Source organism: Pipistrellus kuhlii, unplaced genomic scaffold, assembly GCF_014108245.1.
Source record: "Pipistrellus kuhlii isolate mPipKuh1 unplaced genomic scaffold, mPipKuh1.p scaffold_m20_p_11, whole genome shotgun sequence".
Taxonomy (NCBI): domain Eukaryota; kingdom Metazoa; phylum Chordata; class Mammalia; order Chiroptera; family Vespertilionidae; genus Pipistrellus; species Pipistrellus kuhlii.
In genome coordinates this window covers 22,095,054-22,121,061 of record NW_023425416.1, presented here as the reverse complement: position 1 = coordinate 22,121,061, position 26,008 = coordinate 22,095,054, and the positions used below count along the sequence as shown (strand labels likewise).

Sequence of the window (26,008 nt, the reverse complement as noted above, 5' to 3'; positions counted from 1 at the left end):
CTGGCCCCAGCTGGGAAGTATAACCTCCAGGGAGGGCCCTCTTTGCCATCTTCTTTGGAGCCAGGTATTTTATTTTCTTGTCAAGATGGAGCCCCATTAAACCAAAATATATGAATAAATAAACCCTGTTCCCCTACTCACTTCCATATTGCCATTTCGATTAGATTAAATTTTAAAAGAACACAAATATAATGTTCCTCTTGGATCAAATTAGAAACAGGTGCACTTTTGCATAAGGAAATTAAATTGCAGACAATATGAAGATTTGCTAAAATGCAGACACTGATGAAAATAAGTAGCCCCTTTATTTGTAATTATTGAGGCAATCTGTTTGCAAAGTATACATGTTAATGGTCTGACAGATCTCTGGACTCCAGCAGGCTGCCACGAACAACTCAGAACTGTGCTGAAAGTAACAGCTTTTTTTTTAGGTTTTTTTTTTTTTTTTTTTTTTTTTTTAGAAAATATATGTACATTCTCTTATCCATATCCTGGTGCTATTTACAAGGTCTGAAATGCCATAAATAGGAATTCTGTGGTTACATAAGGCCCCTCCCTAAAATATAAACTTCATCTGGGCAGAACACACATTCTAACAATTTACCTCTTCCTTCTTTCTACTGCCAACTACAAGGTGGCCCAAAGGGAATGGGTGGTCCCCAGGGTGCAGGTCACGGGCTGGGGTCGTCAATATGTCTGCGGCAATAGGGGCAGTGGGTGTGCTGAAGCACCAGCAGCTCGTAGTCCTCCGAGTGGAACATCTGAGGAGAGACGGCCGGGACTCTGGGCAGCCACTCTAGGAGTGCGTCAGCCCCGAGCCTGGCAAAGACGGCTGCCTTCCAGTGGTCGGGTTAGAACACCAGACCTCGAACACCTCTGTCCGAGGACTGGGAGGAAGGGGTAAGGGTCTGTGGCCCATGTTTTCTAAATGAAGTTCAAAGGTGAGTCACTTTCCCGGCCCTCCCGGAGTAAGGGTACATGCAGACAGCCCAGGGCCAGGACATGAGTGTTCCAGGCAGCACACGGGATGCAACCCAGAGGAGGGAGGACAGCCGAGTCTCTTCTCCCAACTAGGCCCTGGTTGCTCAGAGATCACTTACACTCCTCCCAGATGCCCGGCCTCCCCAGGGGGAAATTTGGGAAATGGGAAAGCAACAGAAAGAAGAACCTGCACACCCCACAGGAGCTGCAGGCAGTGGGCACAGTACCTGGAAGCAGGAGGGACACATGGTGATGGAGGCGTCTGGTAGGAAGGAGCGGAAGTACTGCCACTGCAGGGGCGGGGGCCAGCGCTTGATAAGGACTTCCCGACGGCTCATGGAACGCAGCACCGACCGACTCACTACCACGGGCACGAACTCCGAGCCACCTTGCTGCAGGGCAGGCAGGAAGCAGGGGGCCCTGGTACCCTCAGTCACAGTAACACATTTATGTGGGCCATGATCCCAGAATCTTTAGGAGTGGCCAGGAAAGATGCCAGAGATTTCCCCCATCAAGTACCTTAACAGAACCCTGCCAGGTCATGGAGCCCCTGTTGGCATCTCTACTGACAGAAAGCCCACCCCCGCCCCCTACCTGGCAGTCCTAACAGGAAGTAGTTCTCCCTCACACCAAAGAATGTATACAGAAGAGACCTAAGACCACCCTCCCAATAGGCTTTGCGGGCCTCAGGAACCCATCACTCACAGAGGCACCTCACCTCAAAACTCAGCTTTGCCGTGAAAGGGTCATCATCTCCCATGGAATTCATGGTCTCGTCCAGTCTCAGAGTCTGGGAATCTGGAGGAGTCTGGTCAAGGATAGAACCTGAGGCCGAATAGGAAACAGGTCCCACCCTCCACCCAACATGCTGAGACTCCCAGGAGCTCCTCCAGGCCTCATGGGTCTCCCTCCAGCTCTGGGGAAGAGCGGCAGGGCTGGCGGGACAGGTTTCCAGATGGAGAAATGCAGGAAACACAGACCTGGTCAGGCCCCATGCTCAGGTGGGAAAGGAGGACAAAGGGCTCTGCGGCCCCACAGGGACCATGCCATGGCACCATGGGCCTGCCAGCCAGAAGCACCAGGTGAACAGAGGCCAGAGGGCTGCTGTGTGTGGCTGTAGAAATGATGGGCCAGCGAACTGGCATTTCTTGGAGACACATAGCCGGGTGGTTTGCAGGCCATATTTCTGAGATGGCCATGGAGAAGGGGGTGAGAGCTCCTGCAGATCCCGAGGCTGGCCAGATTAGGCTGAAGGTCCCCAGGGAGCTGCCACCTCTGCCAGGAAGAGCTGATGTGAGGCCAGGGCAGCGGGACTCCCACGCGAAAGGCCCCTCCGACTGGAGGCCGCGGTGCTGAGTCAGGTACAGGATGTGGCCTCACACAGCAGCAATAATCCAGCCTAAGCAGATGTATGTGTGCAGAGGACTGGTGTGTGAACAGAGTTTCTGTCTCCCTTCTTGACCTCTCCTCTGTCTTCTGCTTTTCAAAATGGGGTTCATGGCCCAGTGGCATTGGCATTACCTAAAAGCTTGTAGAAATACAGGCCCCAGATGAGGCCTGTCCATGCCGCCAGGTGGGCCTCTCCACTCTCTCAGCAATTGCCTGCCATGTCCTCGTCCTACCTGGCCCAGCCGCCCTCCAAGGCCTTCTCCTCACACCCAGGCCCTGAGCTCCGCTGGCACACACAGAGGTCAAGCCCGATGCCCAGGATACTGTTGCCTGTGATCTCCTGCCATTTGTTCTCACGCTTGTGTCTTGGTGCCTCCAGGTCAATGAGGGAGACGGCTTCTTCATCGGTGATCCCCTCCTCTAGGTAGAACTCAACCAGGTGCAGCACCTCTGGAAGACACGGGGCACGGGGAGGCGCTGGGGGATGGCACCAGCGGGAAGCTGGGGGCTGGATACTCTCACCAGGCAGCCTGAGAGGTGAGAGGACCACAGAGTTCCTTCCTCACCCAGCAGCGGGCTTCTCTGAAATCAAGTAGACAAGCTGAGCAGCAGGGACACTCCTCCTGCCTGTCCAATGTCCGGGAGCAGGGGTGTGGTGGTGGTGGGGTGTCTGTGTGTATGGGATGAGAACTGGGCCTTCAGTCCCTCCTTCTTCCCCCCAACAGCTGGACGGGCTCCTCTCTGAAGGAAGAGGCTAGGCCTCTGCCCAGCTACTGGGAAGGGCTTCTGATCCTATGTCAACATAGAAGGAACTGGGACTCCCAGACCAAATGCCCGACCAGCAGCCTCTATTCCTGGGGCTTTTATGTTACACAAAGCCTCACACAGGCTCTGAGGAATGAGTGCTTCAGGTTTGTGCAGCACTGTGCGTCCTGAATGACCCTATGTGTCAGGCACGGTGGCTGTCCCACTGTCCCACTTTACAAATCAGGACACATGTGAACAACAAGAAGTGGGCTGAGCCCAGCCATTCACTGGGACCCCTTCCACATATGCCAGACTCACCATAGGAAGAGGCAGAGAAGATGAAGGGCTGGCGGCAATTGATGCAAACGTTGCCCAGGTTGTTTAGCAACGGGTTGTTGGTAGAGCAGCGGTAGCACAAGGGCACCAGCTCCTGCAAAACAAAACAAGGACCACAGACTGGGCTTAGCTGCGAAGAGGAAAGGCCCTGGGTGGGTGGGTGGGGGCTCTGTGCTATGTAAAGCAGAGTAAGAGCCTACAAAGACTCTGGAGGCCTCATCATTTGGGGCCTGGACACCTCCTTCACAGGCAGGACTCAGCAGCTCTGTTCTCCCGGCAGGAATGCCAATAACCAGGGCCACATTCACCGGCCACTTACTATGCTCCAGGTACTGTGCTAAGCACATCACCCACACTGGCTCTTTCACCCTTACAGCCACGGTGGGAAAGCTATGTGTGCCCCCATTTGATAGAGAAGGAAACCCAGGCTTAGAAAGATTGAGACATAGCTAGGAAATGGTGGGGCTTGGATCCGAAGCCATGTCTATCTGATGGCAGTCTCTCCTATGAGCTTAAAGAGGGGATTGTGAAAGAGACAGTAGTTAGCTGGGTTGGAGGAGAGAGGGCTGGGCAAAGACATGGGATGGATTTACTGAAGCACAATAACCTGGTTCCAGAAGGACGGCGGGCGAGGACTTGGGCTCCTAGGACGAAGTGGAGGCAAAGCCACCTGGCCACGGAGGGGTGGAGGGAGGCTAGGGACAGAGGAGGGCCACAGCAGAAATGGAACCTTGAGAGGGCCAGGAAGAAGATGGGGCAGGGCTGTGGGATTCAGGGAAGCCCTCTGGAGCACAGAGGGCTGAGTGAGAACGGAGGGACGGAGAGGAAAGAGCAGGAGTTGGCAGGGAGGGGACACGGACACCTGAGCGTGTGCGTCAGGAATGTCCGAAGATGCTGCGAAAGAGGAGGAGCCTGAGGGGCTGTGACCCACCTCGTTGTCATGGAAAGGTTGGGAGCGGATGGTCAGGCTGTCCAGCTCGATGGACTTCTGGAACCTGGCGGGGACGTACAGGCCCCGCAGCTGGTCGTAGGCGTGCCGGGCCAGTTTGTAGGCACCCAGGGTCCTGCTCTGCTTGGCCAGGGTGAAGAGTGTTCTCCTGTCAATTACAGGGTTAAGGACAGCAAGGCCTACACTGGGGCCTGCGAGTTGGCACCACTTACCCTCAGAATGAGCCCAGTGCCAGAACACAGCTCATGCTGGTGCCAGGAGGGCACAAGCAGGAGCTTGAGGAGTACTTTGTTCCTTTATGGGATGTAAGTGTAATTCTCGGGTATCAAGGCCCAGAGATCTTTTTTCAGAGATAAAGACAGTGCAGTTTCCATTATTTCAACCTTGTTTAGGTTCTCTGGGCCAGCTTTGGTTCATCTTGTACCTGACCAGGACTAAATGGCTCTCCCCACCTTGCCCAGCCTGTCAGCCAAGCCCTCCGACTCCAGTCCTGCCATGTACAACCTGGTCCCAGACTGCCTGGGGAGCTGCCCTCAGTTCAGCTTACAGAGGCCGCTGGTTGCAGCGCACTTCTCTCTGCCTCCCCTCCCCAAGGGCCAGGTGATTTCTGAGTGGCAGCCTCCCTTGCTCTCTGCGGCCTTCCTCTGAGCTCCTCGGACTGAGGCTGGCAAAACTGTGTTCAATCTCAGGTTAGCTCCATTGTTGGATATACTCAGACCCAGCCTGACCTTCGTCCCCAGCCCACCTGTGGACACTTAACCCACTTCCCCAGCCAGTCCCATGCCTCCTCCCCACTCTCCTACAGATGTTCCCGCTCCCCACGCCCCAAGTGTGGCTCCTTCCACTCCAGCAGTCATATTTGTCTGTGTCTTCACTGTGGCTTCTCAAAGTCTGGGACTGTCTGGAGCTATTCCCAGGTCCCCAATGGCCAGCACAGGGTGAAGCTCAGGGCAGGGGTTCAGCAAACGCTGCTGATTTGAATGGAGCTGCTGGAATGGGTACAGTGCTCAGACCCCAGCAGGTGTGTCCTTGGCCACTCATTTGAAGGCAAGGCTTGATTTGTGGGAGTTTCCTCTGAAATGTAAATTTTGGGCCTGGAACCCTTTAGAAACACCTGATTAGCACCCCCGAGCCCTCTCCTGGGAGGGCTTTTTCCTCGCAGAAGGCAGGCCCCGTTGGAGCTGGAAAGGGGCTGAGAGAATGGCGAGATTTCCAACAGGAGGGGATGTTTATGTCCTTTATTACTTTCTGGGCCTTCTGGAAGCATTGGCCCTCTGCCTCTTCTCTGCTGATAGCCCTCCCTGTGGCTTGCACCAGCCAGAGGAGGGAGGAGGCTCCAAGGCCACTGCCTCTCCAGCCTGGCTCCCCAGGGCTTCAGCAGGCTGCCGCTCCTCTGGCACGTCATGCTCACTTCACCACCTGGCCTTTCCATGTGCTAGATACTCTCCTGGAACATGGACTCTGCTGTCGTCCCTGGTTACCTCAGCCTGTAGGATGGATATCACCTTCTCCAGGCAGCCTTCCTTGGTCAAGACCCCGGCTGCATTCCACTCTTGGAAACGGCATGCATCCCACTGAACCGGCCCTGACAGGTTCCCTCTCTCCCATTAGACGGCAGCCTTGTTGCCTACCGCCTGGCAAGGGGCTTGGGGCACAACAGGTGCTCCATCCACCGGCCTCCCGAGGGAAGTCTCTAAAATTCCAAACCCGAAGGCCTGGTCTTCCTATAATGCAGTCACAGCCACATTTGTGGGTTCCGGGAGGGCTTGGAGAGTGTGCTGGCTGCAGACTCAGTGCTGGGTCTAGCACAGAGAACCCTGTAAACTAATCTTCTCTTGGCACTAGCCCCTCGGCTTCCCTGGCTGGGCCTCTTCTTCAGCAAACAGCAGCGGCTAGGCAGGCTTTCTGCCTTCCCTGAGGGCTGCTGGAGAGAGGGAGGTTTTTGCCAGCAAAGTGCTCTGGAAAGAACTTCTCAGGGCCATTAGACAGGAGGGGTGGGATAGAGGTGGGGGTAAGAGAGAGGATACACTTTAGAGATGCCCAAGGGGGTGTCCTTGGTCAGGCTGTGCAGCAGGAACCTGGAGATGTTGAAGAGGGTTTCAGGGCGATGGGAACTGAACGGCTCCTCCTACAGTGAGAAAAGTAAACAGAGATTGAATTCCTCAAATGAGCCACTGCTGGGCCAGGCTGAAAAGCAGATGCCAATAATTCTAAGATCCTTTAGTAAATGAGAAGACCTGCTTAATGAGAACCTACTGTGTGCAGGGCATTTTATAGCTACTGTCTCACATGGTCTTTAACACAGTCCTGTGAGGGATGTATTGTCACCCTCACTGTACTTACAGGCAAACAAGGCCCAGGGAGATGATCTGCCGAGGTCACCAGCTAGAAAGGAGCAGAGCTGGGATTCAAACCCAGATCTGATCCCAAAGCCCAAGCATGTCTCCTGAGTGGCACTGCTTCTGGGGTACGTAATGATTCCGTTTCCCTGAGCTCAAACTGTCTCAAATTAGCTCAAAAACAGAAGACATTTATGCAATTTGGGACTTGACCATGCTATAAACCTGCAGGGAAATAGTTAACCGACAGCATAAAATCTCATACCTCTTCTCTGCTCTCCAATAGCGGCCTGCCCATTCACTGCCCACCGAACATGCACATGTGGTGGAGCCCCTCAACTGCTCATCCCTGTGCCCCTGCACCTGGCATAGGCCCTAAAGATGAGGCACTCAACACACATTAACTGAATGAGTACCTAGAGGCTGCCGGAAGCTCAGAACAGCAGACCAGAGGGAATTTTCTATCAGAAAGGGTCCATAAAAGGTTAAGAATACCACTTTGAAGGAATCTGGCACAGTGTGTGCAAACTGAGACTGCTTTAGATAAGAATGCCTAATTCAGGCCAGTTACCCCTCCCCTCTCAAGCACTTAAATAGCAATAAACTGACATTTCCTTAAAGGTCTTGCTAGACCACTCTCACCATGGAGCCATCAGGACGTAGGCCCTAATTGGTCTAAATTCACTAGGACTCACTTTACACCACTTCAGTTCAGAGCCCAGCATTCTCTCTCCAGTTCTCACTTAAATGTCTTTAGCCTCTTTTAGTTCCAAGAACCCAAGAAAACCTGAGACTGCATCCTTTTCTGGGTGACAGCCAGGGAGAAGCCTGCCGCTGGTTACACTGCACTAGGTGAGAAGCTAAGAAATGTCCCAGAGAGAACAGGGGTTGGGGGAGTTCCTCAGGATTAGCACCTCTCCTCTGGGAAGGAAGCCATTATGCCAGGAAAGGTCTGCTGCTTCCCTTCCCAGTCTGCTCTGCATCAGAGCTGCTCTGCTGGGACCTGCCTGCCAAGCCTTAAAATACCACCTACCTCCACGCCTTTGTACATGCTGTGACCTCTGCCAGGAATGCTCTTCCTCCGCCTCTGCACTTGCCCCATCCTTACGTACCTCCCTCCTCTGGGCTTCACCTTCTCGAGGAAATCTCTTGACGACAACTTCTTGTTACTAGACTATGAGCTCCTCAGAGCTGTTACAGAGAAGAGATGCCCCGTGCTCATGCCCCGAGGTGCAGAGGAAGAAGAAGAGCAAAAAGAAAGAGCTGGGCTCAAAGTGACTCAGGAAAACTGATACTGAGCTAGGGCCTTGACTTTTGAGTCTAAGTTGAGTTTGGGTCTGCTTTCCACCTGGGCACCTCTTTGCCCCTCTTTTGTGCTAAACTCTTGGCACATTATTTGCCTCTGGGGAAAGTCTGGCAAGAAAGACTCTTCTGATGGGCTCTGCCTGAGCAGCTGTCAAGCCTGCATCTCATCTCCTCCCACACCAGCGCCAGTGGTCTCAAGGGGCCTCGTCTGCCCTTGCAGTCCTTTCAGAGCCCCTGTCTCAGGTGCTCACCCGGAAAGAAGCTACTTTCCTGATTTCAGAGGGAGAGAGATAGAAACATCAATGATGAGAGAGAAACATTGATTGGCTGTCTCCTGTACGTTCCACACTGGGAATGGAGCCCACACCCAGGCATATGCCCTGACTGGGAACTGAACTGTGACCTCCTGGTTCATAGGCTGATGCTCAACCACTGAGCCATGCTGGCCTGGCAACCCTCATGTTTTATAGAGAAGAAGGAAACTGAAGGCCGTAGAGGGAAAATTGCTCAAGGTCATATAGCAAGCCAGTTGCAGAGCTAGGGAGGGACCTTAGGCCTTTGTTAGAACTGGGTCTTCACCCATCTAGTAGAGCCCCATGCACTGTTCACCCCTCACCATTTTAGACAGCCCTTTGTCTGGCTAACCTAGAGTCTGTCCGAGTCATCCAAACCTGAAGCAAGCAACTCGAAAGGCCCAATTTAGCTGGCTGACTAATTCAGAAGCCCGCAGCTTGCTACATGTCAAACAAGCAGCCAATCAAAGAAAATCAAAGTTCCACACTTTGTTTCTCAGGAGAAAAGCAGGATTTCTCAGGAGGTCACTCTGCCCAGTGGGTTTACTTAAGACAAGTCCAGTGCCCCTATCTCAGTAGGCAGTGCCCCTAGCTTAGGCACCCATTTCCGGGCCATCTTACCGTGTACCGGTGAATGGCATGGTAGCAGTGGTACAGCTCAGCCAAGTGCTGGAAGTGGTGAAACTTGGTGAGCATCGTGCCCTTCTGGGCAGGATCTTCGGTGTGCAGTGGGAGGGAAGAAGGGGGAGAAGGAGAAGGCGTGTCAAATCAGTCTAGAAGGAAGAGCTAGGCAATGGCACTGTTGCCAGTTCTCCCCCAACATCAGGACTATGCCAGGAAGAGTGACAAAGAGGTACAATGAATGGAAAAGATGCTCTGCTTAGAAGCTGGGGCCATCGCAAGACAAGGCAGAGCACTATCTCAGTGTGGCAGAGCACATGGCCAGGGAAAGTCTGTGGATATTTCTCGCAGGTTCTCCCAGAGCCCACACTATGCACTCTCAGGTCATTCCACTGAGAGAGCAGCAGCTAGGGCAAGAGCGTGGGTCACTGGCACTCAGACATACCAGAGGAGCTGGCAGGGAGGGTGGGCAAGGGCCAATTTTATTCATGCTCACCTCAAGCCTCTTTCCACTGTGCTGTTCCCTATTAAAATCACAGACCACTGGCCGGAACAGAAAAATACCAACCTACAACCTGGCATGACAGTTATCAAACTGAAACCATGGCTTCTGTGAGGCTCACAGCAGCCTTGGGAAGGAAGGGCAGGGTTACCCCCATGCTAGAGACAGGACATGCTGCTGAGGAAGGAATTGGGACTTATTATTAGTCACCTAGCTGCCTCCAATTCCAGTGGTTTTCTCATTCCTGAATACTGGCCTCGGTCTAGTAAAGAACTCCTCAGGGGGAAGTCTTGTGAATGAAAGAAACATTGAAACTATTTTTCTGCTTGGGATGAGTGAGAATCTGGAGTGTGTCATTGTAAAATGATCTCTTCTTCATCTTTTCATTTAATTAAAAACATTTTTAAAACTGGAGCTCACCCAGGTCCAGTTATGGGCTCCCAGGTAGCTGGGGAGAGACATGTTCTGAATTAGCCACACAGGGTATGACACCCCCCCCCCCCCAATCTGTAACCCCAGGATGGTCCTCATCCCATCTTTAAGCTGATGGGAAAACTGGAAAAAGATGACACATCAGACTAGGGCACTGCAAGGCAGGGTTACGGACAATACACCCAATAAACAAGCCCAAGGCTTTAATTAAAACGTCCCAGCTCTTTCAATGTTTATCTTGGTGCCAGAGCAGGGCCGGGGAAACAAGCGGCCTGGCTGTTGTTTACTTACCTTGAGCTATATTGAGGCACTGCATGGACAGCATCCAATAATAATAGGCAGCATCATTAAATCTGTTTTCTACCACCGCGTTGTTTGAGAGCTGCTCCAGCACTCTGACCGCTTCCCCCTGCCGCCCGGCCTTGTGGAACGCTGGAGGGGCACAAACACACACACAATTCAGGGCATCGGAGGGAATTTTGCAGGGTTTGCAAGGGGCTGCTGAGAAGTAGGACATTCATCGGAGCATCTGCAGCACTGCGTTGCTGGGATGCGCCTCTCAGGCCGAAGGCTATAAATAACCTAGGCTATATCTTGAAAAAACTACAGTGAGATATGCTCCCTTTTGGCTGGGAAAAGGCAACCAACTTTGTAAAGGCATGGCAGCAAGAAAAACTTGAGGGACCGAAATGCAGGGCAAAGTCTAAAGATAAAACTGTTGTTCTTCAGTGAGGTTTTGCCCCTATCCCACTCCAGGGGAAATAAGCCTTGTGGTTTCTGAGGTGACGCTAACAGGACCTGACACTTGAATGGGTTTGGTGGTTTAAAAAGTGCTTTTGTCGCTGACTACTTCACTGGGTCATCACAACAGACTTATGAAGACTTTGCTTAATGGGCTCTGCAGGGTGGAGGTAAAGCAGCATGCCAGGGTCACAGATCCGAGCACAACTCAAGTCCTCAGTCAGTGTCCAACTGAGTGCTTTCGGATGGCAACCTTGAAAAAATCTGGCTTGGTTTTATCAACCAAACATTTGTGAAAATAAGCCAAAAAGATCTCTAAATTGTTCCTATTCTATTTAAGAGAAATCTCTTGTACACACTGTGTGCCAGAACCATGGGTGCTGGGGGCTGCCAGGGAAGCACTTCTAGTTGTGACAATTGCCCACGTATGGGCTCTCAGATGATCCAAATCCTCAGCTTTAGAGAAGGAAAAGGTCTGGCCTTTGTTCCATTCTCATCCGTAATCTCTCATCTGAGTACCAAGTTACTATGGCGATGGATTCTTGGAAGGGCAGACGCAGACAGATAGATAGGTTGATATGTTTTGCCCAAACATGCAGATACTTTAACAACTGGGCTCTCTGGAAACGCTGAAGCAGTAGAGAAGACGCTGTCTTTCAAAGGGGGCTTTATCGAGCTGAGGAGATTCAACAGGGAGACATTTGTTCCAAAACGTGTCCGGAGGTGGCAACCAGATAGACGTGTGAGATGCTATGGAATATGACACACCCAACTTCAGTTAGAGGACTTCCCAAAGAGGCAGCAAAGCCTAGCAGACGAATCAGGTTCCCCAGCCAGCCAGCCAGATCTAGTCCAACTCGGCCTTCGTCACTCTCTGGCTTTGTGACTTTGGAGGGCACAGCTAGTTTCTGTCTCTGCAGGGTTGCTGCCCAGATTCAAGGTTATGTAGTTACATGCCCAGCCAGTGCCTGACATAGAAGACAACCATATTTTTCAATTATTACTGCCAGTTAGTTCTATACTCTCTTTCACTTCTATTTCAGATACTGCCACACCTAGAATGCAGCCCACTTTACCTGTGAAATGCCGAGGAGCTGAGGATACCCCATTTATCTGGGCCAGAAACAGAACCCATCTCCATCCATGCCAGGGGAAAGTGTCAGGTGAGATGGTGCTAGACACTGTGCGAATCCTCTCATTTTGTCCTCGCCCCAACCTGGCTTGAATTCTTTCTCTGTCACTTCCTTGCTGTGACACGTCAGGCAAAATCCCTGTACCACTTCCAACCTCAGTTTTCTCATCTACAAAGCGGCACCTACATCATAGGGCTTGTGAGGATTAAATGGGAAGATACATTTGAGGGCACAGTGCTTTGCTCTGAGGGGAGATAGGACCTGTGTAAGGTCCGAAGGCAGGTGAGTGATGGACTCAGATGTGTCTGACTCCAGAGCCCATGTTCTTTCCACTGCTACCCAGTCTTTCATCAGTAAACACATCACATGCCCAGATAAAGTCGTACATCTTGGTAGTCTACAAAGGGAGGGGCTTGGCAGCCTTCCTAAAATGTGTATCTGGGAAGTGCCTTCTCTTGCTCCTTCTACAAGGTGCCAGTCTGTGTCCCCTACCTTTTTGGGCTTCCTCAAAACGATCGTTCTCTGCCAACCACTGAGCGTAGGGCATGTAGATGTCTTCTTTAAACTCAGGATGCTTCTCGCCCAGAGCAAAAGCCTGGAGGAAGGAACCAATGCATTTGTAATAAAAGGCCCTGCAGTCCCCTTGAAAACATGGCTCTTGGCTGAATCCATCAGGGATGTCATATTTTGCCAGCTTGACAACTCAGAGGGGGAGAGTGCTTTCCCCCACAACCCCCAAAACTGCAAAAACAAATCAGCTCTTTGAAAACAAAGGCAATTAACAGCTATATGCAAGCGACTGGATTCAATAACAACAGTCTGTTTCTGGACCACAGAAGCAGCACAGAATTGGAAACATTTTATTTTGAGGGTTTGCGTGGGCTCCTGTACTGCTGCAAACAGATTTCTTTTCATTGCAGGCGACACCTAAGGAAACAGAATTGACATTATCATCATCCTGTGTATTAGCTGTTAAAGATGATGATGGACTGGTGCTGTATGGGACCCGGTGACTGCTTCATCTAAGTCCCAGAACCACCTGTCAAGCAGAATTGAAAATGAGTCATAGGGGAAAGTATGTGGAAATAGGGAGAAAGTTTGCCTGATACCCAGCCAGGATCGAGTTGTTCCAAGATGTTTTAATTTATGCTGCTTGAGAAATCTCCTGATAAGCTTATCTTGAGATGCCATTATTACCTCTGTCCCTGGCTCCACCTTTTCTCTGAAGGGACCGTGTCACCTCACCAAATGGAGCCACTCAGAGGGCAGTCAGGAGTGAGACAACTCATACCCAGAAAAGTCCTACACTGGCTCTGTAAACTAGAACGTGGTGGGTAGGGTAAGGACCAAAGGTGCAGTCTAATACTTCCATGGATGAATTTCAATCCAGGACACAGGTAGTCAGTGAGCTAGAGGGTGAGTTCAAGATACAGAGAGGGTAGCACATCACTGCTTCTGCATCCTCATCCCAGTGCTCTTCCTATTGGCCTGGCTAATTCTCTCACCTGCCTTTCATGCGAAAGGAGCCTAGGTCTTTAAGTGGGGCCAGGTAGGCAAGAAGGAGGAGGAGGAAGTGACCTCTGAAATGGCTCTGGCAACCTGCACCTGGAAGTATGGGTGACCTTTTCTGCCACCCAGTAGGTTTTAAATGTCACTTAGGTGTCTCTCCATGTCAGACCTGTGTCAGCCTGTGGTGCTGGTCAGAGATAGCTCAGACCAACAATGGGGGCTGTCACATTAACTCTCACATGCCCAGTCTCTGTCACAGGGCTGGTACAGAGTCAGCAGTCCATAAAGATGCTCTGAATGAATAAATGAGCAAACAAATGGGAAGCTAGTGTCAAAAGGCCCGCCAAAATACTCTGGCTTGGAGAATTCAAGGTTAAGTCTCTTGACTGCCAGGCTAATGTTCATTCTCACAATGAGGGCAGCTGCTTTCCATCTAAACCACAAAAAGTCTCCTGTGGCCCAGGGCCCAGACAGGACCCCCTAACCCATGAAGCATATGGCAACCTCACCTCATCCCAGTGCTGGGTCTCCACGTGAAGCTGAACCAAGGACTTCAGGTCACCAATCTTCTGGTAGGTCTCGGCAGCATAGCCAGGGTTATCCAGCTTCTTGAAGTAATGAGCGCACATTAGCAGGGGCTCCCGCTCGGCCTTGTCCAGCTTGCGGGCAATGTCAATTAACCTGGAGAGGCAAGCACACAGGGAGAAGATGGACCCCTGTGAAAGGAGCCTGAGGCAAGGAAGCGGATCTTCTTGAGGGCAGGCTCCGTATCACTTCATGTTGATGCCCAGTTCTCCATATAGTATCACGGCCCCCGGTGCCCCAGGGGGTTATTAAATGAGTGAATACACACCCAGAAGCAGTGCCCAGTGACAGGGAGAGGTTGCCTGCCAAAAGACACTGCTTCCCTGTCCCCCCATCATGAGCCTTTCATGGGAGTTACTAAGCTACCAGCAGGAACCTGGGGAGAGAAACGAGCATCTACTGATTACCTACTGTATCAAGAACAGTGCCAATAGTTTTCACATGTGTGATCTCATTGAATCTCCACCATCCTAAGAGGTGGTACTGTTTTCCCATTTTACAGATGAGTAGACTAAAGGCTAGGGTGGAAGGTGGAGCAACCTGACCAAAGCTCTGCGGCCAGGAAGTGGCAAAGGGCTCTTCCCACCACTGTTCTGAGAATTCTCATGGGAAAGCAGAGGCAGAGGCATGAAAATTCTTCAGTGACAGAATCTCTAGAGGAAGAGGCTTGTGTGGGGCTTGCTCTGAGCTCTGGAAAAGAGGTCTGCAGGCACTGTGCCTCACTTCCTGGCCAAGGTGCCATCCATTAGTGAGGGGCCACAGGGACCACTTGCTCAACACTTCTTCCCAGTAGTGACTGGCTCTCCCACTGCTTGTGGAGACTTAGGGGCTGAATGAAATGTGCTTGTTCCCTCTGGTCAGGCCAGGATTTAGGGTAAAACCAGCTTTCCCAGGGGAAAAGGGTCCTAGCCAGCTTGCTCTTTGTGAGAAAGAAAGGGGAAGCAGCTGTAACAGATCCCTGTCTCAGAGACAGGCAAGCTCAGGAAGGCCTGTCAATCTGTACTTAGAATAATAATGGATCTAAAAATAACACTTCTCAGGGGAGAAATGACACATTTTAGGGAAAGGTGGCACAGGCAACCCTTTAGAGCTCCCTAGCCCCACCCGTCAAACCAAATGTCCCTGGAGGAGAGGCACCTTTTACAGCCAGACCTGGAAAAGGGCAGAACATGCTGCATGTCTCTTTCCTGAAAATATGTAAGTCTCCTCAAGGTAACCCTGGCACATATCAGTTGCAAAAGAAAGTGACATGAAAAAGTAGAGGGAGAGAGGGACTTAAATCTGCCTGGCGCTCTCCTATACCATCCTTTTTGTGAAAGAATAATTTTGGGAGTGAGGGGAATCTGTGCCTCTTTCTTCAAGAAACTTTATTCTTGGACACATATCAAACACATAGTGGGGTTCACAGGGATGATCTCGTTATTATCAGCCCCTCTCCGTCCCCAGGTTCTATCTGGGCCACCGCTCCCTACGAACTACAATGTGGCTTCCAGAACAACCAACAGTTTTGAAAGTTCAGACTCAGCTGACCTCAGAAACTGCTCCCTCAACAGTCATGGCAGTGCATGCACATATATGTACACATGAATATACACATGTATATACACACATGCACGTGTATGAGAATGAGGCCCACTTTTTCTGACCTTCCCCTGGAGGTGTGATGCTCTCAGAGTCCCAAAACTGAATCCATCCCCTTTCCAGCAGCCCCACCCAAGCCTATTCCTCTTCTGTTCTCTACCTTGGCAAGTGGCATTACTGACTACCAGTCCCAGATCTCAGAATCAGTCTACAATTCCCTTGCCTGGCCCACTCCCAACACCCCTAATTCACTTGGGTCTTATTAGTTCTGCCTACTCCGTGCCTCTCATTCATTCCCCAGCCAGCCTACTATAGTGACCACTTATCTGGTCTCTCTTCCTTTGGTTTTCCCTCCACTCTACACCCTCTGCCTGAGTGGGCTCCTGACAGCACAGTTCTGATCAAGGGTCCTCACTGCTTACTGACAAATCTAAATGCCTCAGTCTGACACCAAGGCCCTCCCAGAGTGGCCAGCACAGATCCTTCTGCCCACAGCCAGCTGTCTTTCACTCTCCCCCTCCTACACCTTTTATTCTGATCACAGCCAACCCATTGTGCTGTGCTTCTGGCCTGTACATCCTGCCCCTTCCTCCTAGCTCTGCCTCTTGAAATTCGTCTAAAATCCTTCATGCAAAGACTACTCTAAGGAGAAGACAGCCATGGTTCCTCCTATGAGAATTCAGTTCAAATCCTCCTTTTCAGTTCCTACCGTTATAGGTATTATGGGCATTGAAGACAGTCAAATCAGTTTGAATGAGGCTCAGCTCCACAATTTCCCAGCTATTTGGCCTGTGTGATCATTTGGTCCTTGAGCCTTGGTTTCCTCATTTGGAAGAGGGGCATGGAAACACCCATGCTTAGGGTGTCAGCGAAAACCAAATGTCTTCAAGGTATTACAGTGCCTGGCCCGTAGGGAAAGCTCAGGGAAGGGCAACTCCAATGCTTGGGTGTTTCCTCCTCACTCTCTTCTATTCTTTCGCCCAGAAATTTGCTAAGCTCCTCAAAGACAGAAAATGCCTCATCCAATCTCTGTCTCAAAAACCTAATCACTATCACATTCGGATTAAATCTTTAGAGAAACACTATTGTTTTCCTTGTCAGTCAAATCCAAGAGCTAACAAGATACAACATGCTGCCAAATGCTTCTTGGGGCAGGGACTGAAAACCTACATGTCAATCCAGCCATGGTCACCGCTGATCTCTATGGCCTTGACATGCTCTCCAGCTGAGATGTACATCTCCACAGCGGCTTTGGGCTCATTGATATTTCTAGCCCAGTCAGCCTGTTTGGTGATTAGCATCTTTGTTTCTTTGGGGTCTCCAGATCCAAGGAAATCCTGAGGAAGCACAACAAACAAAAACACTCTGAATTAGAACTTCCTGCTGCCAGCATTACATCAGGCTGCTGAAAGCTGGAGCAAGGAAGGGCTTGTTTGGCTGAAGCAGGCGATCAGGATGCAAGTGTGAGCCCATCCCTACAGAGCTGACTGAGGGGCAGTCCCAGGTGTCCGGGAGGAGAGCTCACAGGCCGCCCCACAGGTGCCTCTGGCGGGAACTGGGACAGTGTCAAGGACTATGGCCTTCAGCGTTTCCTGTCCTGCCCACTAATGCATATTTGTTCTCTAGCTAAACAACCCTTTCCGGATTCTGCAGTACTGTACACAAACTCTGAAGTGTGGCAAACTTATGAGAAGGTTTCTTCTCTTTCTGCGTGTGTGTTTGATATACGTGTGAATACTTCAATATAGTGACTCTACAACCTGGTTGCACAATTTCAAATATTCTAACTTACAATCTTTATTTAGATATTAGGGAGAATGCCACATGCCCCAGAGTGAGGCTGAGCACAGTCCCCTAAACTTAAACAGACAAAATGATTTAGAGTCTAGAATAGCCCCTTTGTGCCCTCCTCCCCTCACCACCCACAGGAGGTACTATTCACATCTGTTTTCTGATTCTATTCAAGTTCTTTTGCCTGGACGTAGGGCATCTCCCATTGGCTTTGCCCCCAGGTGTTTGCCTAGGGCAGATAAGGAGTACAAATGTTACTGGTTAATTCCTTCTCAACTGGACAGTATCAATTGTCTGGAGATCAGGTCTGCTGGGGGCTAAGAGGGCTCTGAGGCAGGGGAAGAGGCCTGTGGATTTGCAGGCTCACAGGGTCAAGTCTCAGGGCCTATGTGCTTTCTACCACAGCAGGGGGCCTCCAAAGGGGCATGCCCAGCTTCCCTAGTGGCCCTAGGATAAGGGGCATGAGAAACAGCCTCAGAAAATCACCTCTTTTCAGGATACAGTCACCTAAAATACATACGCGGGAGTTTGCCATAGTTGAGGTATGGTACTGACATTTTAAAAGGTGGGGCTTTTCAAAAAAGGATATTGAGAGCTCGGAGCACCCAGATCTGCATAACTAGTAAGAAGCGGTTTGTCTTAGGAATAATGTACCCTGCAGAGAGTGCACTGTCAACCTCACAAAGTCTAAAAAAAGCACTCCTTTCCCCACGATTAGCACTCACTTGTCAGGAAAGTACAGTCAATGTATGCTAAAATCCTACTTGAATAATTAGCTCTATTTTTTTTCTCTCCATTTGCTTTCAGGGTAATTGTGTAGCCCCTAAAATAATATTAGATTGGCCTAAGACAACCATTTTAAAGGGGGAAAGAGCATCATTTATCTTGATGCTGGGGGTCCAGATAGGCTAGCCTCACTGGCCTTTGGTCCTTCTGGAGTTCTCAGAGGAGAAGGGGTCTGGAAAGCAGCTACTATCTGAAGATGCCTAGTTTGGGCCACTACAGAATAGTCTTTACTCTTGACAACTACTGCAATGTGTACACTTTATGCCAATGCAAAACTGGAAACTTTGCTAACCTGGTTGGTTAAATGAGGTTAGCAGCTGGGAGAAAAGGTAGAGAGAACAGAAATAGCCTTCAAAGTGAGTACTCGGTGGACTCAGGGTGACTATAGTAAGAAGGTTCAGAGACCAAAAGCAAGCCATAAATGTGGATCCTCAATAAGGAGACCAGCCAGGAACACAGTTCATAAGCTTAGAGGGACCTCCTCTAGCCCAACAGCTCAGTCCCGAGAGATCTGACCTAATTGAAGCTGACTCTAACTGGTTCCTTGAAGGATCAACAAACTGGGTTTTCAAAGTTTCTTTGGTTTCATGAAACTAATCTACACATTATCTGGGGCCATGGCAAAGACTCTGCCCTGGAGTGGACAGAAAGAGGCTGTGCTGAGTGATGAATGAGACTAAACAGTGTTCTCATGCTTGGTGATTTTGATAAGGACACACTACATAAGAGTTAAGAGCATTATAATTCCCTTTATCACCATATAAACATGTCACTTATCCGGAAAGCATATAATTTATTTGTACATGGGAATGTAATTTAAAAATTTTCTGAAAACCAGATTGAATCTTGGGAAGCAATTTTCAAATAAACAAAAACATGCCATGTTAATAAGTACTGTATCCCTCCCCACCCCAGACATAATGTGTATATACACACTTTCTCAAATTCAAACTACTGGGGGGTGGGGGAGGGAAGGGATTAAAACAGAACCAATCTACTTGGAATTGTGACCAAAAACTACAACCAAAAACAACCCCCAGAGTATTTACCTTCATAGAGAAGCAGACCATATGGAGTGTGTAAATAGGCTGCATTTCTGGGTGGGAGCCTTGGGTACACGAAGCCCACCCAAAGTGTGAGGAGGAGCCTCCGTATAGGAGCGGGAGTGGGGCTGACCAGGGAGAGGCTGAAGCACAGCCACGCTGTGGTCAGGGTTGGCCTGTCTCGTTTTCCTAACCTTTCTACAGCTTGGCCTTGGTAAAGGGTTTTCTCAGACATTATTTTGTGCAATTCTCAGAACTAAGTTGAGATGCAACTGTCACCTCCAAGAAGAAAATGGAGGCTTAGAAAAGTGAAAAGCCTGGACACCAAGGCAAGAAAGCACTGTCTGCTACACCACAACATCTTGCTGGAAGGTTCCAGAAGTTCTAAAGAACACCGAGAGCCAGCTTTCCTAATACTTAAATTCCACCTCTAGGATTCAATCCTTTAGTTTAAGGTTTTGGCCTTGGTTTAGAAATTGTTATCCCCAGAAAGAGACACGCTGATTTAAGTGTTCTCAGTATGAATGCAGTGTCAGATTGTGTGTCCCTGTGTGTGTAGTGGCAGTATGGGGGGGTTAAAAAAGTTGAAAACAGCAAAGTGGATAAGAGGGACAGAGTGAAGGGACCACAACCCAGGTGAAGAGTCAGGCTGGGGACCAGGTGCTTGTCCAGCTATTGGTGACCAGAAACTCCTAGGCCAGATCACAGTGGCCCAGACATAACCTTTGGCTCCAGAAATTCATACATGGTGGAAGGTAAAAGAATGCAGCCTTAAGGAAAAGAGCAGAAAAAAATGGGGATGATTTTTCACCTTGAACTTGTGAGCTAGATAACTGCCATTAATAGCCACTAATTGGTTATGGCTGATGACTCACTAACATTCTGAAGCTCCTGACAATACCCGGAAAGGCAGGTTAACAAAGGCACCTCCATGGAAGGAAGAGCCTGATTGTTCTATGTGTACAGGCTCCTTTCACTTGCATTAGGCTAGACTGCAAGTGTCCTGAAGGTCTGGGCTCCTCAATGGTACCCATGCTCACACAAACCATGAGAAGCCTGCTCCAGGAAGTGCTCCCTCATGTATCCACATCTGTTGGCCCCTTCCAAATGCAAGGGGAAATCTCTACTTCAAGCATGCAGGTGATGTGGGAGCCGTGCTGTACCAGCCCAGGTTAAGGCACACCATGCTCGCACCAGAGGGCAGGGGTTTTGTCAATGTCTCCAAGGTCCAGTGCAAATGTCAGTACCAGACAGACAACAGGAGTTTAGGGAACCCTGGCTGGGGTAAATCACACTCTCCGTATGTAGAACCATTCATGCCTGAGGACACTGATTCTTGGTGGCTTCCAATGAAGTTTTGGGAGAAGTTGTGAGAAACAGCCCTGACCCTGAATGAAGGGGCACTGCTGGTTCATCTAGCTCTGTCATTGTCAAAGGTCTGAACTGTCATATTCTGTTCCTTTGATGTCACCCAGAGGGTCAGTGTTAGGTCAGCCTCCATTGATGGTTCCTTTGCTTACCCATTTGCCCACACTCTTTCTGAGGCCATTGCTGTCTTCTGTCTGCACCGCCTCTTGGGGCCAAACAACTGGACACACGGTGTCAGAACACAGGTGGGTCCCACCTGGCAGCTGGGGCCAGGATGTGGGGAATTACCTTGGCATACTCAAACATGCGGAGGTCAGTGTACATGTCCAGTGCGAGGTTCTCATGTCCACTTCTCTTGTACAGTTTGGCGGCCTCGTGGAACTTCCCCTGGTAGGCAAACACATCTGCCAGAAACAGGTCATTGTTGGTCTCTCCCTGCTTCTTCCTCTCCTGGAAAAATTAGAAGCACAGGAAATGGCCTCTGCAGCACGGCAGGAAGCAGCCTTTACAAAGGTTAGATGTTGCTATTTCAAGTTAAGCCCATGGGCCTTCCTACTGGAATCTACACTGGCTCCTGGGCTGTTGTATCTCTCACCTAGGATTCTGGTGGGAATGCTTGACAACAAAAGCAGATCTTTCCTTCCCCACGCCGCCGCACTAAACCTTCCCCCCCACCCCTCCCCGGCCATGAGTGAAGGTCAAAAGAGATGCAAACTTCTATTTATTTAGGGCTGCTTTCTTATATATTCTTCCAAAGAAATAACTACTTAGGATGGTGTGTACTGCCCATTCTTTGGAGGCCTCCAAGCTCCCAAGATCTCTCAAGTCCTCAGGCTTGATTTGGCTGAATTGTAACTCATGAGGATGGTAGACAAGGAGAAAGTTTAGGGTTTCTTCCCCAGAAAAACAACAACAAAATAAAAATATAATTAGTCTCACTTTATCCCTGTCTCTAAAGTGAAGGTGAGCACCCATTAGGTACTTCCCATATGGACCCAAGGGTGGGCAGTGCTACCCAAGTGTCACACTGAGGGGAGCTGAGGTTCAGAACGGCAGATCGAGGGCATACAGTGCTGGCATTTGGACTTGGTCTGTCTGTCTCTAGATGCTCTTTGTACCACAGAAACAAGTGATGTTCTCCAACACTCTGCTATGTGTTTACACACACACACACACACACACTCACACACACAGTAGTGCTGAGGATGGAGAGAAATAACTGTGTGCTCCTTTCTCCTGTGTTAGGGAACATTCATTAGTCTACAGCTCAAGTATTTGTAAACACTCAATAGCACCCAATTGCTCATCCCCCGCAGTTTCCTTTTGCTTGTTTTCTAGCAAGTGTATCACACTAGAAGAAGAGACATTGAGTCAAACTCCCAGACAAGCTGGTGAAAGTTTTAACAGCTGGAGCAACATCCTTCCCCACTGACAGAAATAATTAAAAAAAAAAAAAAAAAAAGGCTGAAACCGGTTTGGCTCAGTGGATAGAGTGTCAGCCTGTGGACTGAAAGGTCCTGGGTTCGATTCCGGTCAAGGGCATGTACCTTGGTTGTGGGCACATCCCCAGCAGGGGGTGTGCAAGAGGCAGCTGATCGATGATTCTCTCTCATCGATGTTTCTAACTCTCTATTCCTCTCTATAAAAAAATCAATAAAATATATTTTTTTAAAAAGAAAAAAAGAAACTACACATTTTAGGATAACCAACCAAAAAAATTAACCCTAATTGTAGGAAATGATTAAAATCTTGCAGTGAGATAAAGAAATAGGTTTTTACTAGGCATGGCATTTAGGCTATATCCATCCTAGGTCACAGAATATCACCATGATCAAGAAATATGGTTTATGTGTAAAGTCACATGGGAAGATTCTCTTCTTCCTGTTATCAGTACAGTTGCATCTCACCTATCTCAAAGAAGTCTTCTAAGGAGCCTGAGTTCTCTGGAATAATACCAAGTGCAAGCACCTAAGACCTCAGAGCAGCTAAAATGGATCCTCACTCAGTGGTACTTGACTCTTTCTCATGAGACAATTCTTACAAGTTTCCTTTAACCGATGGTCTTAGGCTCTACAGCAGCGGTTCTCAACCTGTGGGTAGCCTAAGACCATCGGAAAACACAGATATTTACATTACGATTCATTAGCAGTAGCAAAATTACAGTTATGAAGTAGCAACAAAAATGATTTTATGGTTGGGGGTCACCACAGCATGAAGAACTGTATTAAAGGGTTGCGGCATTAGAAAGGTTGAAAACCACTGATCTAGAGTAAAGACAGTTTGGGAAATAGAACTGGCTTTGAATTCTAACTGAGCTTTTGTCTGTGGACCCTTCGGGACATGGCCTAGCCTTTCTTAGCCTTTGTGTCCTTATTTATCCAACAGGTATACTAGTAAAAACAATGTCTGACTAAGTTGTGAGGGTTTAAAATAGCATACACATCAATCATGATCATGCGAGGGCAGAGCAGGAATTCAGCAAATGGCAACAATTGTCAGGGTTAGCGGGTCTCTTCCACTCAGCTCTGCCCACTGGGCTCAGCACAGGCTTGGCCCACAACAGGTGTTTATTATGCTAAACTGAATCAAAGGGACAAGACATTTGCTGATTTCTTCACTGCTTCCATATGGAAATTCAAATTTATCTCACATTCCCATAGCCTCACAATAAATCTGTTCAGAGAAAAAATATGTATGCCTTTTTACAGACACCCAGCAAATGGTGCTCCCAGAACCAGCCTCTTTCGTCTAACATAGCTCTCTCTGGGTTTGGTTGATGAGGCTGGTTTTCTCAGCTAGGAATGGTGAACTGGAGGGAGGGCTCCAGAGCCTTTGGATGCCCAGTTCAGACCTCCCTTCCCAGGACCCATTGCTACGAGTGGGCTGTGGATCATATGCATTTGGGAAATGCCTTCTACATTGGCATGCTATTGAAGCCCTAGAGCAGGGGTGGGGAACCTTTTTTTCTGCAAAGGGCCATTTGGATATTTATAACATCATTCTCAGGCCATACAAAATTATCAGCTTAAAAATTAGCCGGCTATATTTGGGCAAACGTTTAATTAACTCACCCCTAATGCCTTGGCAGGGCCAGACTAAATGATTTCGCAGGCCTTATATGGCTGGATGTTTCCCACCCCTGCCCTAGAGGATGGTAACCAGCTAACAACCACTGCAAGGATGAAAAACAGTTACTGAAAATCTATGTAATCCTCCCAGCAATCTTGCAAGGTTGGTCTCATCCCACCTTACAGACAAGAAACCAAAGCTCAGAGAGAGTAGGAATCCATCTATAATACCTCCCCTACCTACCAAGTACCAGGCTGCACTCCTTGCCCCCAGGTGCTGCCTCCCCCCACCACATGGCATCTGTACCCCAAAGGCAAGGCTGTAGCCTTAATACTCAGGCACCAGTAGGCTCTGTTCACATGTCCTCAAGGCTTTTTCCTTCTTGAAGAGCTGCTTGTAAACCCCTGACAGTGAGTCTGTGCTTTCTTGAGAATAAAGAACACTTCATCTTTACCTCAATGCTGTTGATGAGCTCTAAATATCGGAGGTCTCGTACTCTGATGAAGGCCTACAGAGAAAGAAATAAAATAATAAAATCAGCTGCTTTCTGGGCTTCAAATGTGGGTGATTGGCTGGGGATGGGAAGTCAAGCTTTAGAAAATGAGCCAGTAAGGAGGAGAAAGAAGCAAGCATTGATTAATCACTTGAATGTTCAGGAGGGTTCTACCACCCATGAGGCTCAGCTTTATTCCTGGGATTAGTCCATACAAAAAAGCCCTGGTTGCATCAATCACGTTGGGATTAGGTGAAACAAAACTATAACACTGCAGTCTGAGATGGTGCCTGCTTAGAGGAACCTCTATGCAAAATGGAAGAACAAGCCAGTCTGGCACTCTGAGGCAGTGGCATCTGAGTGGGAGTGGGAAAGACGTACTGACTCAGGAGAGACTGCACGTACATCTTGGTGACTTGGACAGAAAACAGGAGACAGCTATACTTACCAACCGTGCGAAAACACAGGGCATTCAGTACCACCATGAAGGGAGAAAAGGAAGAGAAATTTGAGAAGGAATGAAGATGGTTTCTAGAAGGAAGGGGTAGGTAGGGAATGAATCACTCCAAGTCCCTGGGAGGCAAACTCTTGCATAAATCCTAAACGTGTAGCTCTTGCCTTGGACTCACAGTAAAGCCAGAGACTTTAACCCATGGGAAGTTTCCAGGCATCCCTCTTCATGCACACTGAAGCCTCTTTAGTTGCTTTCAGATTCTGCATGGGGCTTAGAGGAGCAGGACCCACCATGTCAGGCTGATCTTCATGTGGTTTTGCTGTCAACATTCACACTCAGCTGTGCTTCTTTACATTGTCCCATTTGAAATGGGCTGACACACTCCTAGAAGAGACAGCAGGTCCAGGATGCATAGGGGTGTCGAACTCAATCAGAGAAGGGGCCAAAATCTAAAATCCAGCCTAAATCGCGGGCCGAATGGTTTACTGAACAGTCATAAACTGTCATTGTGATGGAAACGCAGCGGAGTGCAGTGATGACAGCGAGGTGCGGGCCACATTGCAAGGCCTGGCGGGATGGATTTGGCCCGAGGGCCTTGTGTTTGACACATGTGCTTAGAATATGAAATGGAGAACAATAATCCTAGCTACTTAGCTACAAGACATCCTCCATCTTAAAAAGACTTGTGGAAATGAGCAAGTCACCCAGCCTCTGGCTGCCCACAGATGACCACAATGTACTGTCATCTTTTCGGCCCACAGGACCAAGCATCCTGTTGGGTTGGGGACCAAGAGGTGAATATTATTTGGCTCCTGTCCCCCTCTCAAATTTGGGGATTCATATTCTAAAAGGGGAGGCAGGCGGATTAAATAGATCAATAAATTTCGCTGAGCTAAGAGCTATACAAGCACAAACTAGATGTCCTGGAGAACAGAGATTCACTGTCTAAGCACAGGCAATAGCAGGAGGCAGGATTAAGCACCACAGTAGACCCTGGCAAATGGGTATTCCTAAAGAGGAATTCCTTGAAAGGGTAAGGCAGTTATCACATGAGCAAAGGGATGGGAGCTAAGAGCACCTGTATTTTTAACTGGAGGTCTTGTATTAGTAAGCCATCTTTGAGGTCTGGGCTTCCTTAAAGCAACCAAAGGGAAACCTGGAATGCCTGACAAAGTAGCAGGGAGGTAAGGAAGAGCTAGGTCTCAGTCCTAGCTTGCTTTCTAGGTGGGGGACTCTGAACCTACTTCTTCCCCACCGCTGAGAGAAATCTGTTTCTGAGTTCCTTCAGCCCTAACATTCTGCAGTGTCAGGGTGCCCTGGTCAGAGTGGTCAGAATCACAAGGCCTGTGAATAACCTCAGGGGAGGGAAATGTGGGAACGGAGAAGCTTTGCAGTTCTCCTCAGGGCAGTGGTCCTGGGTGCTAAACAGCTCTCCTCTGCCATCTAGTGGGGACAGCAGTCTATCACCGGAACCATTCACTTCCAAGGGTGCCTGAGTGACTTGGCAAAGCAGGAAAGAAAGGCTGGGGATTAGGAATTTGGGTAAAGTGATCAAGTTATA

General features: G+C 49.3%; 1 protein-coding gene across 4 annotated transcripts in view; it reads right to left on the bottom strand.

Annotated features, from left to right (window-relative positions):
* Window positions 1-286: 286 nt before the first annotated feature.
* IFT122 (intraflagellar transport 122) overlaps window positions 287-26,008 on the bottom strand; it is a 71,163-nt gene continuing 45,441 nt past the window's right edge. For all 4 annotated transcript variants that reach the window (XM_036431184.2, XM_045579205.1, XM_045579204.1 and 1 more), the window contains 14 exons: window positions 23,955-24,008; window positions 20,720-20,881; window positions 16,614-16,780; window positions 13,787-13,958; window positions 12,261-12,363; window positions 10,186-10,326; window positions 8,961-9,055; window positions 6,430-6,530; window positions 4,385-4,550; window positions 3,436-3,547; window positions 2,695-2,820; window positions 1,700-1,779; window positions 1,209-1,373; window positions 287-761 (listed from right to left, as the gene is read on the bottom strand). In XM_036431184.2, coding sequence (XP_036287077.1) covers window positions 672-761; window positions 1,209-1,373; window positions 1,700-1,779; window positions 2,695-2,820; window positions 3,436-3,547; window positions 4,385-4,550; window positions 6,430-6,530; window positions 8,961-9,055; window positions 10,186-10,326; window positions 12,261-12,363; window positions 13,787-13,958; window positions 16,614-16,780; window positions 20,720-20,881; window positions 23,955-24,008 — 1,734 coding nt within the window. In that variant the 3' untranslated portion in view covers window positions 287-671. The remainder of the gene's footprint in view (window positions 762-1,208; window positions 1,374-1,699; window positions 1,780-2,694; window positions 2,821-3,435; window positions 3,548-4,384; window positions 4,551-6,429; window positions 6,531-8,960; window positions 9,056-10,185; window positions 10,327-12,260; window positions 12,364-13,786; window positions 13,959-16,613; window positions 16,781-20,719; window positions 20,882-23,954; window positions 24,009-26,008) is intronic.